Source organism: Dendrobates tinctorius, unplaced genomic scaffold (genome assembly GCF_039654945.1).
Source record: "Dendrobates tinctorius isolate UK_male_01 unplaced genomic scaffold, ASM3965494v1 ptg000032l, whole genome shotgun sequence".
Classification (NCBI taxonomy): Eukaryota; Metazoa; Chordata; class Amphibia; order Anura; family Dendrobatidae; genus Dendrobates; species Dendrobates tinctorius.
In genome coordinates, this window is record NW_027361700.1 from 38,293,044 (window position 1) to 38,309,271 (window position 16,228).

Below are 16,228 nucleotides of genomic sequence, written 5' to 3' on the forward strand. Positions count from 1 at the left end.
ATCTATGGAGCATCTTATGGGGCCATAACCTTTATGGGGCAGCATATGGGGCATAAACTATGGAACATCTTATGGGGCAGCATATGGGGCACAATCTATGGAGCATCTTATGGGGCCATAACCTTTATGGAGCAGCATATGAGGCATATTATTCTATGGAGCATCTTATGGGGCCATTATTAACCTTTGTGCAGCATTATATGGGGTGTATGTTGTATGGAGCATCTTATGGGGCCATTATGAACTGTATGGAGCATTATTTGGGGCTCCTGATTCAATATGGATATTGTAAAATATTTAGCCTACTGATGTCTCAATTAATTTCACTTTTATTGGTATCTATTTTATTTTTGAAATTTACCATTAGCTGCTGCATTTTCCACCCTAGGCTTATACTCGAGTCAATAGGCTTTCCCAGTTTTTTGTGGCAAAATTAGGGGGGTCGGCTTATACTCGGGTAAAGTTTATACTCGAGTATATACAGTACTTATTTTCCCCACTGTATGTGCACAATAGTAATGGTCATCACCATCTTGAGCACTTGATCAACAGTAATCTGCTATGACAAGTAAAATATAATGCACACTGATTTGATTTTGCTCTCTTTCCCTCCCTTCCCAGCATCTCTCTGGTTGTGTCTCTTGGGTTGTCTCTGTGATCAGAATGTCTACCCCTCAGTGGGCTCATTGTTTGTACACAAGATGGACACACAGAATTACCAGCAGTACTTCCTGAATAAATCTGGTGAGTCACAATCTGAAACCTGTATTAAAGGTATTAAAGGGAATTTTGTTGGTTACAAAATCATGTTACACATGCCATATACTTTTAAATCATTGGGGGGAGCCTTCTAGCCAAGAAACCTTTCTTAGGGCAGAAAGCAGCTAAAAATAGGATCTCTTGCTCTTGAACGCCAAGTACACCTGTGCATTAAATGAATAGACCATTGACTCCAATGGGAACTGTGTAATCGTTCACTTTGAGCTGATCACAGAAGTTCTCAGGAACAGGATATCCTGTAATAAGACCTTTGACGAGTGACACTCTTTGTAACAAAAATAAATAAAGATTTGCATTGTGTAGCATGTAGAGGAATTGCATTATGAGCAACTTCCTTATTTATTAGAATCACTGGGGAACTGCAAGTGAGTCAAATCCGTTTCTGTTGTATAGACATAATGGCATAATTTACAGTAGCCTATATAATGTTAGTGGACTCCAGTTTTAAAGGCAGTTTACAGATTACAGACTGCCTTAAACGGTAACTTCATTCAGCTGGTAGCATCTAAATTTATCTTAAACATGTACTGCAGCACTTGGGATTGGGAGCAACATGCCCCTCTCTCTGAAATTGAAGTGTCCTTTACGGTTTCTACACAGAGTTAAAAGTGGGGCCCCAAATGATAACATAGTGTACTAACACTTGAAGAAAAACCTCCCCACAGCATGATGCTGCCACCACCATGTCTGATAGTGGGGATTGTGATTTCAGTGTGATGTGCACTGCTCGTTTTCCGCCACACATTGCATTTTGTATTTAGACCAAGAAGTTCTACTCTGGTCTCATTTGACCATAGGACCTTCTTCCACATATTGGCTGTGTCTTCTACATGGTTTTTTTGCAAACTACAAATGAGACTTCTTATGGCTTGCATTCAAAAATGGTTTGTTTTTGCCACTTTTCCATAGAGCCCAGATTTGTGAAGTATGCGACTAATAATAGTTGTCCTGTGGATAGAGCTGTGGATTTCTGCAGCTCCTCCAAAATGACCATGGGCCTCTTGGCTGCTATTCTAATTAGTTCTCTCCTTGCTTGGGATGTTATTTTAGGTGGACAGCCATGTCTTGGTAGTGTCATGATCCGGACCAGGTTTTTCTTGGCCCTGACTGTCCTGTCTGTGTGTCCTTGTGTGTTTGGATTCCCCGGTACCGACTCTGCTTTTCCTCTGACCTGCTCCTGTCTTTTGTTTCTGGTATTTCTGCTTCTGACCGGTACTGACCTTTTTGACGTTCCTCTGACTCTGCATTTGGTATTTCCCTTGGTACTGCGCTACTCTCTGGTATCGACCCAGCTTCTTTGACTATTCTGATGCCACCTGGTGGTAGCCTTGCTGCAGTGCTGCTGGTCTGCTCTGTGCAGTATTTCAGCCTTCCCTCTACTCTGCTGCCATCTTGTGGAATTTACATTTACCTGCAGAGCTTCAGGGTGACAGGTAGGTTTGCAGTTGTGCCATACTCCTTCCATTTTTGGATGATGGTTGTTCGGAACTTGGGCTATTTTTTTTATAACCTAACCCAGCTTTACTCTTTTCCACAACGTTATCCCTTACCTGTCTGGTGTGTTTCTTGGTTTTCATGATGCTAATTGTTCCCAAATGTTCTCAAACAAACCTCTGAGGCCTTCACAGAGCAGTTTTACTGAGGTCTTCACAGATCAGCTGTACTGAGAATAAAATCCCCCCAAAATACATTTAAGTTTGTAGATGTAATGTGAAAAAATGTGGAAAAGTTCACCATCATACCCTAACACTGGCTACTATCGCTAAGAAATGGCCCCAATGAATGATATTCTTAAGAATCCAAATTAGCAGAGCAGCTCTGTGTAGACTTTGGGCTAGCAAGAATATCAAAACTGAAGCTTGTAGAATTTTGAGTGCAGCTCTGGAGTAGAATACAGAATGTAACAGTTTATTTTTGGAAATCATATTTGTTTATAAATAGTAAAAGTATGCTAAAAGGATAATGTATGATTTAGGCTATGTGCCCACGCTAGCGTTTTGAAATGCTCAGGAAAAGGATCCCCTTCCCAGAAATCGCGCGTCTCTTTCCGCGATTTTTGACGCGATTTTGACGCGTTTTTTGACACGCGATTTCTGGGATAATTGGGGATGGCTAAAAACGCTCAGCAATGCGGAAATTAATGAGCATGCTGCGTTTTTAGCCGCTAAGCGATTCCTGAGCGGTTAAAAACGCATGCATTGGCACAAAAAGCCAAATGCATGCTAATTAATTTGATGCATCTTTTAAGCGTTTCTGCAGCGTCTGAGCCGTCTCAAACGCTGCGGAAACGCTTAAAAAAACGCATCGTGTGCACACAGCCTTAAAGGCGCATTTCAGTGTAAGGCTATGTGCCCACGTAGCGATTTTTAAGCGTTTTTGCCGCGATTTTCAGCGCGAAAACGCTGCGAAAACGCTTAAAAATCGTGTACAGAACGCCCCCCATGCATTCCTATGGCATTCCGCACATGCTGTGCTAATGCTGCACTTTTTTCCGGGGCGGAATCGCATCGCGGAAAAAATCGCAGCATGCTCATTCTTTTGTGCGGAATCGCAAAGAATTGCCACGATTCCGCACCCATAGGAATGCATGAGAATCGCTGACTTCCCGCATGTGGCTATGCCCACCATGCGGGAAGTTAAGCGTCTCATGTGCGGTTGGTACCCACGGTGTGGAGGAGAGGAGACTGTCCTCCAGGCCCTGGGTACCATACCCCTGTAAAAAAAAGAATAAAAAATTAAAAATCGGGGTATATTTACCTTCCGACGTCCCGCGCTACATTCCCGGCCTAAGCGTTCCCAGTAATGCCTTGAGGCAAGGTCCTGTAATGACGTAGTCTCGTGTGACTCTAGCGGTCTCGCGAGATCGCTATAGTAACGCGAGACCAACGTCATCACAGGTCTCGCAAGGCATTACTGGGAACGCTGAGGCCCGGGAATGCAGCGCGGGACGCCGGAAGGTAAAAATACCCCGATTTTTTTATTTTTTTTTAGCACTTTAACATTCTATCTTTTACTATTGATGCCGCATAGGCGGCCTCAATAGTAAAAACCTGGTCACACTTGTCAAACACTATGTTTGAATATCGCACGTGAAAATCGCGGCAAAATCGCGATCATAATCGCGGTGAAATCGTGTGGAAAAAAACGCGCGATTTCTGGGAAGGAGTCCGGTTTTTAGTGAGCGTTTTAAAACGCTACGTGGGCACATAGCCTAATGATTATTATTAGGGATGAGCGAGCACTAAAATGCTCGGATGCTTAATGCTAGTTTCGAGTAACAAGTATAATGGTAGTCAATGGGAAATCCAAGCATGTTTCTGGCAGACCCTACAAGGAGTGAAAATGTTAAAATGGATGGAAAAAGTGCTGAACAGAAGGATAACAGCATGGTGAAGACCCCTTGAAGTATCTGACTCTCAGATTATTGCTGATAACAATGGTGGCACACTTTTACCCCACTTTAAGGACTGACAATAAAACATTCAAAGTCAATGAGAAATTGGAGTTTACAGGAAAAAAAAATGTTAAGAAACATCCTTTCGTGTATAATGACTTGTATATAAGGGAAATTTTAAAAAGGAATTAAAAAAATAATGTAAGTAAACCAAAATATAATTTTTTGTTAAAAAATTGGAAATTTCAGTGTAATTTATGAAGGAAGCAAGAAATGCCAAAAATTAGGGACATACATACTAGGCTATCGCCTTAACATATTTATCTAACTATCCCTGCTTTGCCTATAAAAATTTTTCTTCAAAATCAGGACCCTTATATCATAGTCCTCTGTGTCCATACACATACTGGTTGGTTACCGATTCATGCAGCATTACGTGAACACCCTATTCATTACATTGATAGCTGGACCGTACAATGAAAGCAATTGTTACCATCCACCTTTCATGTCCCCCATATTTCCTCATAGATTGTAAGCTTGCGAGCAGAGCCCTCACTTATCTTGGTATCTGTTAATTTATGTTATTATTATTATTCGTTATTATTATTATTCTGTAATGTCTTTTATTGTCTGTACATTTCCCCTCTAAGATTTAAAGTGCTGCAGAATATGCTGGCTCTGTAGAAATTTTAATTATTATTATTGCTATTATTATGATTACAAAGGAGGAACTCATACACATTCTGTTCAAATTGTCATGTAGTAGTACTCCTAGACTCATGAAGACTATCCACTAAGTGCAAAGCCTGCCAAAAATTATAAGCAGGGTCATCCATACACCCTTAAAGACACCAACTGTAGTGCCTCATTCAAATATTGTGCACAATATGGAGCTGTGGTACTTTTAGACTCATAAAATCTCTGCAAATAGTGGAAAGCCTGCTAAAAAAATTCAAGCAGTGTCCTCCATACACCCTTCAGGGTGCCAACTGTATTACCTCATTTAAATTTTAAAAAAGTGTAGTTGTGGCACTTCTACACCCATAAAGGCTCTGCGCATAGAGCAAAGGCTGCCAAAAATTACAAGAAGAGTCATCCATACACCCTTCAAGGCATCAAATTGAGTGACTCTTAAAAAAATTAAGAAAGGGTAGTTGTTGCACTTCTACACTCATAAAGGCTTTGTGCAAAGCCAGGAATAAAATTATAAGTAGGGTAATAGATTGATCCTCTTAAGGTGTGTCCACTTCTTTTCATGGGGGGACTGCCTCCACCTGCTTCCTGGAGCCATTCCCAGGGGTTGTAAGTGACCTGGCTTTGGGTAGTACTGGAGCTCTCAACATGTAGAAATGAGCGACAGCCCCCTGTGTCACCTACACCATTGACTGCTCCCAGATTTGAGGTGGGAAACCCCAAGGACAGTCAGATCTCTTAGGGGTAGAAGCACTGTATGGATTACTAATTCAATCCAGAAGAATTTTTGAACGCTTTTTTTGGGAGTATTATATACCAGCTAAATTTAACACAAAGCATGTATTACTCTATGGATGATTAATTGAATCCAAAAAAGTTTTTGAACTCTTTTTTTATGCATTATATACCACCAAAATTTAACACAAAAGCATGTAATACTCTATGGATAACTAATTGAATCCAAAAAATTTTGCAACACTTTTTTGACGTGTTATATACCACCGAAATGTAAAGTTTGTAATACTGTATGCATGATTAACTGAATCCAGAAAAAAAAAATATGCTTTTTTGGAATGTTATATATGACCAAAATGTAAAAGAAAAACACATAACAAAGCACTATGGATGACAAATTCAATCCAGAAATAATTTTGAATGCTTTTTTTGAGCGTTATATACCACCTGTAGTGACAATATGTATTTGTAGGCGATGTATGGCTGGCAGTTAACTAGTATCTGTCCTTAGGTGGCAGGTCTCACAAAAGTGATAGCATATGTTATCCTGAGAAAAGGCAGTTTTAGACCCCACGGTGCCTTCCTGAGATCACACAGAATTGGAGACATTTCACACCTACTGGTGCCTGTGAAGGGAGATGCCAAATTGCAGCCTGACACTGTATATTTACTATGAGAATGAAAAGTTACACAAAGAGTGTTCAGAGAAAAAAATAACGTATTCATCGGAAAAGTAGCCATGGTCCAGTCACAAACCAGGAATTCGAATATTAGCTTGAGAGGCTGATCTAGAAATCTGATCTCCAGGTTAAATCTATAAATTAGGCCTTACACAAAGAAAGCTGTTCACAGATGAGGGCAGCCAAGCTGATGTGATCCATTTCATATTCCTCCTTCTCTCAGGGAACAGAATACCAGACTGCAAAGTTTAGGTATTTCTGTTTGTTTTCTCCCTTTTATTTTTATAACTGTTTTGCCTATTTGTATGTCACTTTTTATTTTCATATTTTTTATATCCTTTTATTGTAAGCACTGTACCTTTTTTTATTAAAGCTTAAAACTTTAATAAGTTGGAACCTTGTATGCTCTAAAAGAATCCATAGCCTTAGATTGTGTGATCCTGGTGATTGGCAGATAGTAGTAGTACTTCCGGGACTCATCGCCCGTATGTTTGGTGAGTGATAGCAGCTTGTATGAGCGGGGTGCATGGGCTGTGTCGGGGTGTAATTTATGCTCCCATTGCAGCATAGGACAGAGGTTGAATGCTGGACTGACTGAGAGGAGATAGATTAACTCTTGCAGGCGCAACCCCAAGTCACGTGCTGAGAAGCGGGTACGTGAGAAATTGGTGGCAGCAGTGGGATAGAATTTATTTCTATTAGTGCATAGTTTAAGCAATTATTCCCTGTACTAAAGAATTGGTGTCCTTGCGAGGAGTGCACTACTTCTACAAGGTTCAACTCAGTGCTTACTTAGACATACTTACTTCCCCATTTTTCTTTTCTATCTTTAATTTGGCAAAAGGCTGTTCATTGATATGGCATCCCTGTACAAGGAGCAGAGCAAAGAGGCTCTGATCGACCTCTGTGAGCAGAGAGGAATAGAGACAGCCGACAAAACCAAGGAACTGCTGATACACACCTTGGTCGAGCAGAACATAGAACAAAATACTGAAGCACCTGGCCAAGGAGAGAGTCCACCTTGGAGAGACCCAGCAATGCTAGCCCTTGCACCGGAGATACCTTCTGGAGGTGCCAGTATAGCCAATGCTGAGGAGCCTATTGACTTTACGTTGCAAATGGCCTTACAACAGCTGGGAACAAGTGATCCCTCCCAATCTGCGCCTGCAGCTTATTCTTCAGTACCGAGAGAATGCCGGGACCGGGACAAGGAGATGCCAAATTGCAGCCTGACACTGTATATTTACTATGAGAAAGAAAGGTTGCACAAAGAGTGTTCAGAAAAAAAATAACGTATTCATTGGTAAAGTAGATATGGTCCAGTCACAAACCAGGAATTAGAATATTAACATGAGAGGCTGGTCTAGAAATCCGATCTCCAGGATAAATCTATAAATTAGGCCTTACACAAAAAGTTGTTCATAGATGAGGGCAGCCAAGCTGATGTGATCCGTTTCATATTCCTCCCTCCTTCAGGGAACAGAATACCAGACTGCAAAGTTTAGATATTTCTGTAAGTTTTCTCCCTTTTACTGTTTTGCCTATTTTTATGTCACTTTTCATTTCCATACTTTTTACATCCTTTTATTGTAAGCACTGTACCTTTTCTATTAAAGCTTAAAACTTTAATAAGTTGGAACCTTGTATGCGCTAAAAGAATCCATAGCCTTAGAGTGTGTAATCCTGGTGATTGCCAGACAGTAGTAGTATTACTTCCGGGACTCATCGCCCGTGTGTTTGGTGAGTGGTGGCAGCGTGTATGAGCAAGGTGCTTGGGCTGTGTCGGGGTTTGATTTATGCTCCCATTGCAGCATAGGACAGAGGTCGAATGCTGGACTGAATGAGAGGAGATAGATTAACCCTTGCAGGTGCAATTCCAAGTCACGTGCTGAAAAGCAGGTATGTGACACCACCAAAATGTAAAACAAAGCGCGTGATATTCTATGGATGACTAATTGAATCCAGAAAACTTTTGAATGTTTTTGGAGTTTTATTTATCACTGTTATGTAATACTCTATGGATGGCAATATAGTCAGTTTTTTCACTCCGCCCCCCAAAAATGTGGCCACGTGCAGCAGCTATATATTTAACAATTAGCAATGGACTGCAAAGCCCTAAGCCCAGCCTAGATGCTGTATTCTGCCACTCTCCCTGATCCTGAAAATGTCCCTAGGCTAAATGCAGGATGTATCTGATACAAACAGCAAAGCACAGGAATAACCCTTAGAAGGACTGTCAGTGTGATGGTTCAATATCAGCACCAGTATCAACATTAGAGGACTCTGATTAGTTAAACTGTGCACACGCAGGCCTGGATAACTGCTCTCTCCCTCCAATCAGAACTGTCCCTTAGCTGTGCAATGGCGTCAGTGAGCCAAGCGTGGCGGAGCCAGCCCTTTTATACCCTCTGATGAGGCAATGTGGCCCGTCAATCACAGTTATGCCACTACCAAGATGGCTACGGCACTACAGTGACTGGCAGGCAATCCCAGCATGCCTATTGGCTGTGTAACAGACACTAAATATGAGGGATGGGGATTCCAGCTTCAAATCCGAGCACCCAGATACTCGAGTGATATCCGAGTATCACCAAGCATGTTCGCTCATCCCTAATTATTTTACAAAGATGATGAAAATAAAGTTGTATAATTCAGGAAGATGAATTTGAGGTTGGGGGTTTAACCAGAAATTCGTCAATGTCTGAACATCTAAAATCCCCGAATGTCCTATATCTTCCTCAGTGCTGTACTGCTGCTTATGTACAGGAGCATCAGGATCGGACATGCGCCATCTGCTGTACAAATTGAAAAGTGCAGGTCTAGCTATTGTAAGAGAATAGTGATACTACAGTAGCAAATGATCAATGTGCTCATAGTGAAGCTAGGAGAGCTCTATTCTGAAACTTTCTCCCTAAGCCTTTGTTACTATGAGGTCTTATAATGTAAAGCTTTGATACATTGGAGATCTCTCCATGGTACCTCATAGATAAGTGGAAGGAATTACAGGCAAGACGTCATGTTATGTCCCTATGTGGTTCCATTAGTGACATACTCTTTATGTCTTTCTTTTTTGCAACCAGGTCGACCTTCCTCCATTTCCTTTCGTGCTAATTTGATGGGGTTCCCCGACCTGCCAAGATGGTTACGCTATACCCAGCGCTCTCCCAGGCACAGTGCATATTTATATGGTACCCCTACCAAGCCTGGGAAGCATGTCATAGAGGTACAGGAATTACGCTGTGGACTCATCACAGTAGTCACCTGCACACTTACTAATTCCCCTGAAATCTTTCTCAATGATTGTCTTACAGTTAACTGTATACAACCGGGACACCTTCGAAATCTTTAGAGAAAAGATTATTTTTAACACTGTTTCTGCAACAGGTAAGTGGCTCATACTGCAAGAAGCTGAGATCTATTCTGCTTTATGAAAAACCCTTATAGATCTTGTCACTTTTTTAAATGAGGACCTGTTGGTGATCAGCTGATTGTGATAGGTGTGCCAGTTAGAGATGCCAGTAACCTTAATATATTCCCAACAGCGACCCCACAGGAGAAATGTGGTATTACATGTCAAATATTTAAAGCATGTTTTCAGTAAGTGAGCATGGTTTCAATAAGTCTTAGGGTATGTGTGTAGGGAGGAGGACCCCCATAGGTTGTCTGGGACGGAACCAGGGGGACCGCCATCTGGGTTCCTAGGGAAAGAGTACCCGGGGAACAAAGGAGGAGAGCAGATGACTGAGCGTGACTGGGCAGCAAAGGGAGGGGCGAGTATAAAAGGAGCAGGGGGCTCGCAGGGGAGACAGTTGGTGGCACGCCAGACACTGAACAAGAGGCTGTGGAGCTGTGAGAGAGCTAGAGCGGCCGACGGTGACCAGAGGGGAGAACGGCAGCAGAGAGGAGATTATCAGTGCCCGTCAGAGAGTAGGTACCGAACTTACCGACAAGAGACTGTCACCCCCCGTCAAGTCGGGGACACGATCTGCCCACGGTCGTCCACAGCCGGTACCGTTGTGCTCCAGCCCGTTGCGGCCTGTCTGCTGTCTCCCGCGGCCGCCGCTTCAATCCTGCCTGCAGTGGCGGTGTGCCCGCTGCCGCCCCACTACAGTCTACGGTTGCGGCTTGTGCATCACCGCCCAGGGCTGCCATTACCCCGCTACAGTTGGCAGTTGGGGCCTGCTCCTCGCCTACGGAGAGACTCTTTGCACAGGCCCAGTCCGTGCGCGTGGCCTACCAACCGCCACTCTTTCAGACTAAGTCACTACCCTGCTTGGGGGGACTGGAGTCCCCGTGGACTCGCTAACGAACGGGACCCTGCTGTGGCTACAGGGGGTTACCGCAACGAAAGACTCCCTTAGGGCCTGTTGTGCCCCAACTTCTCCTGGGTGCTGGACACCTGAAGACCGTGACAGTTCCTCAACAGCTGGACCCAGCGGCTGCGACGTCAAGGCAGCCACATCAGCGACATCAAAGCAGCCACATCAGCGACACCAAAGCAGCCACACCAGCAACACCGAGGGACGTCAGGAAGGATAAGTTGACTTTAGGAAATAAGGACCCGTAGTTGGCCGTTTTGTGGCCCCATAATAGCTGGCCTTGCTGGGTCAGTCACATTCTCGTTAAAGAAAAGTGTTGTTATTGTTGTTAAGTCCCTGCGAGGACAATTAGTGTTACCCCTTTTTGGTTGCTCAGTATAGCCCTAGCGGCTCCAGTTCATAAATGTTATTTTCCAAAACAACACTCAGTCTCGTGTCTCCTCACTGCATCCTGCGAACCTGCTGTTACCTACATGTGCACATGGTGGGCTTTTTTTTAGGCAGATTTTGCATGAAACCTACCTGAAAAAGGGCTTACAAAAAACATAAAAAAAGAATGACGATATGCAAAGCAATGTCAAATCGATTTGCTGTGCATATAAGCCATCTTTTTTAGATTTTTTTTTTTTTTAAAGAAGTGACCTGACTGTCCTTCAGATGGCTTCTGCATGGAAGCTGTCTCTATTTCATATATAAAATTAAAAAACAAACAAAAAAATATGCTGGCAGCAAAGATGTAGCAAAAATGTCTAAGGAGGCAACAAAGAAGAAGCTTCAGTGTACTGGCGAACACAAACAGAAGAGGACTCCTGTACAAGAACAATATATGGGCCTTTTTCAATCCGATAGATCATCATAATGCACAATTCACCTGTTTTGGAAGTGAAAATGGGCCCCTTCCCTCTTGGGCCCTTGTGCAGCTGCACACGCCGCATCAATAATATATCTGCCCTTGCTTCAGTGTATAAGATGACAAGATGACGTATGCTCATACCCTTACCAAGCCCTCAGGCGCTGTTGTCAATGGCTCCGTGATCTGCCTAAAATAAGGGGATATTCGAATAAAGACCCACGTCTTTGACATTTTCCCTGCGCTGAGCTGTCAGTACTCAGAAGAAGGAAATTTCCCAACCTGCTTAGATTAAAGTGAAACTGAGGAATAAAGTCCTTCAGTGCCAGGATTTTATATACAGCAGCCTAAATTTAATCTTCCAGGACCCCTGTGAAAATTTAGCAAAGCTTATATAGAGTATAGCTCCATAAAAACATTTTTTAGGTTTGGTGTAGGGGAACAGATAAAGTCCAAAATCATACTGAAAGGCTTTGTCCGGGACTCAGTGAAGACGTATACTAAGGATAGGTCATGAACTTCAGATCAGTGAGTGGTTAGCAATGTATGTAGTTGGGTGACCTCAGCTCCGCACACCGTGTGCAGTGATGGTTTTTGGGCACCACAGCTCTGCTTCCGTTCAGCTGATCCTTGGAGTGCTGGGGTTTTGACCCTCACCAATTTGATTGTGACAAGTCATCATTGTCTGAGTCTTGGAAACCCCTTTAAGGATCCCTGTAGGCAAACTGATACTCTATGTCTCCACTTTTTAACACTGTATAACATGTTATAAGTGATGTGTCTTCTAATGTTATTTGATTGAAAAAGACCCCACATATGGCCGAACCGTCGTTTAGTGTTCGCAGTTATTTGACTTCATTTCTTCCACATCAGAAGAGAGAAGTGCAGTTTTAATCATGTGAGCTAGTGTGGGGAAGGTGACTTGACGGACGGACTTGACTGAAGGGAGAAGGGACGGTTTGTGCACTGTAGATGGATGTTTGTAATGACAGAAGGGAAACAGCTGGGGAAGATGGAAAAGGAGTGCAGTACCTAAATTTGACCACAAGATGGCAGGGGAGCGTAGTTCAGGACTTGACAGCAGCTTAGGGCTTTAGAAACCGCTTAGTCATGGGGGGGCGGGGCGATAGGAACCCAGGAGGGAAATTCCCGAGGAAGGGGATAAATAGGACAGGACAGGGTTCCAGGCTAGGCTAGTCCCGGGAGAAGCTCAGGAGGAGAAGACTCAGTACGGAGGACTGGCAACGGTGGAGAGCTCGATCAGGGGACTGATAGGAGGAGAAGTGAAGATCGGAGGCTGTGGGACGAGCTGCGGGGTGGCCTGCCGGAGGCCACGGCGCCGGGGAAGGTGGGAGGTCCCCCGGCCCAGCCAGCGGCTCTGCAACCGGCCCCCGCCACGTGGCCTTCCTGCGCGGCCTCCTGCTTTCCAAAGGGCCCAGCTGCGGAGGGCTTTGCCGCCTCCTCCGGGCCGAGTGATGCCTCAGCCCGAGTCCCCGAGCCACCCCGCCAGGCGGCTCCACGTCCTGTGTCGCCAGTGCGGAACCCACCCGTGGCCGTCCCTGCCACACTCCTCCTTGAGGCGGCGGCCTACCCACCGAAGCCTGCCGCCACTCCGGCCCCACTCCAGGTCCCCGGGGAGGCCGCCAGCCCCCACAGCCTATTCATCGGCAGCCACGGCCACCGCTGCTCCATCTTCGGCTGCGGCCTGTTTGCCGGAACCCGCTTCTGCTCCGGCTCCGTCTGCGACTCCGGTTGCGGCCTGCCCCACGGCCACATCTGCTTCACCCCCGGAGCCGGCTGCGGCCCACTTGTTGGGCTCTGCGGCCCACCCACCGGGACACGCAGCTGCCCCTGCCCGTCGCCTGGCCCCAGCGGCTGCTGGGCCTCCGGAATTTGTGGTCACCGCTGCCCCGCTCTCGACCCCTGCCGCGTCCCGTCCACCGGACTCTGCGGCCTACACCGGACCCTCCGTATGGGTTGCGGAGGTCATAGAGAAGAAGAAGGCCAGAGAGCAGGAGATCTGGGGCCTGCTCCACGAGAAAGGAGAGGCTGGTAAGGCGGCTTCACGGTCCTCCGGGCGGCTCGTTTACACCAACCTGGAGAAGGGATACGGGTTCATTCGGGACCTCGCAACCGGCCAAAAGGTATACATTAACGTGACTTCCATCCGTCACGGCCGGGCTTTGCGGGAGGGGGACTTGGTGTCCTACTATAAGGAGTACTGTCCCCACGGCTATTATGCAGTAGCAGTGGTCGCCGAACCCGAAAGCCATGAGCCCCCATAAAAAAAAAGACCCCCAAAGACACTCCCAGCATCCCGGGAGCTCCATGGCTGTGGAGCCCCTTGCTACTTATAGGACACCGGCTATCAGGAGATGGCCCGGACTACCGGGATTTCGATGCACCGTTGTGCAGGCCAGAGGACAGTTCAACGTCCAAGATACGGGACATGTTTTGCTGTTTATTACTGCTCCTGACATAACGGGGATGCGGGGGAGGAAGTGCTAATGTTAAAGGAAGGGGGAGTACTTCCATTTTGTGTTTGGAATATTGTGTTTAAAGAAGGAGCTAAAGTAAAAAAAAAGGAGAAAAAAAGAAAAAAAGAAAGGAAAAGGGGTTACTCCTGTTGAGTCAACCTTATTGTTATTAAAGCAAAGGTAACCATATATACGGTATACCAAAAGTTGATTTAATGTGTAATATGTATAAGAATGTGCAACAGGTCCCGGGTACAGGGTAGGATAAAAACGCTGACCATGACTCTTTTTAAAATTGAAGGACAATAAGACGGAAGAGAGTGAACCAGACAGTAGTCCGTCAGCCAGGTCCCCGACACCATGGACACCCAAAAGGATAGGCGGGTGCTAACAATGACCTGGTAGGCGAAAGGCCTCGGTCATGGCGTTCCGGACAGTTGAGGATAACAGAAGGGGAGAGTAGTGGGAGGTACACGCCTGTTGTGAGTTCATTTTCCCCTTCACTACTGAGGCCCGAGGAACTCCCTCTTCTGGTGAAGAAAGGTAGTGAGCCTGATTATCAAACACCTGAGCCTGATTATGATGACTGGCTGAGTGGAGTTACTGACTGGATATAAGGCTGCCGACGCCCTTCTGCCCTGTGGGTGATTTCTCTGTGGGATCCTTGGAGACCAGTCTGAATTCCTGCTCTTCTAAAGCTAAGTTTTTCTGCTCGGCTTTTTGCATTTGTGCTTTGACTTTGTTTTGCTTTGTTTTTCTGGATTTCTGCCATTCCCTGCTGGGGTGAGCTGAATTCCTTTAGCTCTGTCTTCTGAAAATACCTGAGTGCTGATTTAGTTTTTGAAGCCTAGCTGCTTCAGGGTCTTTTTCCATATCAGCTTGTTGGCTTATGTCTTTGATAGGTTTTTGGCAGATTGCAGACAGCAACCTTCCTTTCCTGTTCTGTTTAGTTAGCTTGGGCCCCATCGTTTGCTCAGCCTATCTTTCTATCTGTGTGAGTGTTTTCTCATCTTGTTTCACCATCATTATATGTTGGGGGCTGCCTTTTACTTTGGGGTCTGCTCTGGGGCAGTTTAGATTTCCTTTTCTGTCTTTAGGCTATTTAGCTCTCCGGCTGTGATCGAGGGGTCTAGGGCACCGTAGGAACCCCCCACGGCTACTGCTAGTTGTGTTGATAGGTTCAGGGGTCTGCAATCTGATAGTTGCCAACTTCTCTGGTTTTCTGGACGTAGCTCCTATTTTTGTGTCTGCCTCCTACGGTGACTCAATCATAACAGAATCACCCGCCATACCGCAGATCCTAGGGTACTCAATAGCAGGAAAGAATTGTAAAAAAAAAAAAAAAAGGTGTTTATTTTTTCCTCAATATCTCTGAGGCCGTAGGGGGAATTTTTTTTTTCTCTCAATGGAGATAAAGCAATTGTCTGATCATGTGGAGCAGCTCGCTGCGGAAGTGCGGGGAATTTCCGCCTACCTTGCTCATTCACATGCTGCTGAACCAAAGATTCCTACACCTGATGTATTTTTTGGGGATCGGTCTAAATTTTTGAATTTCAAAAATAATTGTAAATTATTTTTTGCCTTGAAGCCTAACTCGTCAGGGAGCTTCGCGCAGCAGGTTAAAATTGTAATCTCTTTGTTGCGTGGCGATCCCCAGGATTGGGCGTTTTCTTTGAAACCAGATGATCCTATTCTGACTAATGTGAATGCATTTTTTCAGGCCTTGGGGTTGTTGTAAGACGAACCTAATGCCATTGATCAGGCTGAAAAGACCCTGCTGGCATTGAACCAGGGTCGAGATTCTGCAGAATTGTACTGTCAAAAATTCCGAAAGTGGGCAGTACTTACTACCTGGAATGATAATGCCTTGGCTGCTCTCTTTCGGAAGGGGTTGTCAGAAGCCGTAAAAGATACTATGGTGGGATTTCCAGTTCCCTCTGGTCTTGACGATTCTATGTCATTAGCCATTCAGGTTGATCGGCGTTTGCGCGAACTCAAAGCTGCATGAGAGGTGTTGCCACCTGTTGAACAAATGTCTGAACCTATGCAATGTGATAGAGTTTTGTCCAGAGAGCAGCGTCAGGAGTTCAGAAGGCGTAATAAGTTGTGTTTTTTCTGTGGAGATGCCTCGCATATTATTTCTGTCTGTCCTAAACGAGAGAAACGCTTTGCACACACGTTTTCTGTTGGTGGTGTTCAACCTAAGTTTCTTCTGGCTATTACTCTGATCTGCTCCCTGTCCACATTTTCCGCCAAGGCTTTTGTGGATTCGGGAGCAGCCCTAAACCTAATGGACTTGG

At 45.0% G+C, this 16,228-nt stretch overlaps 1 protein-coding gene across 1 annotated transcript in view; it reads left to right on the forward strand.

The window, feature by feature from the left end:
• Nucleotides 1-624: 624 nt before the first annotated feature.
• SGCA (sarcoglycan alpha) overlaps nt 625-16,228 on the forward strand; it is a 29,262-nt gene continuing 13,658 nt past the window's right edge. The window contains exons 1-3 of the mRNA XM_073572789.1: nt 625-744; nt 9,363-9,505; nt 9,594-9,666. Coding sequence (XP_073428890.1) covers nt 702-744; nt 9,363-9,505; nt 9,594-9,666 — 259 coding nt within the window. The 5' untranslated portion in view covers nt 625-701. The remainder of the gene's footprint in view (nt 745-9,362; nt 9,506-9,593; nt 9,667-16,228) is intronic.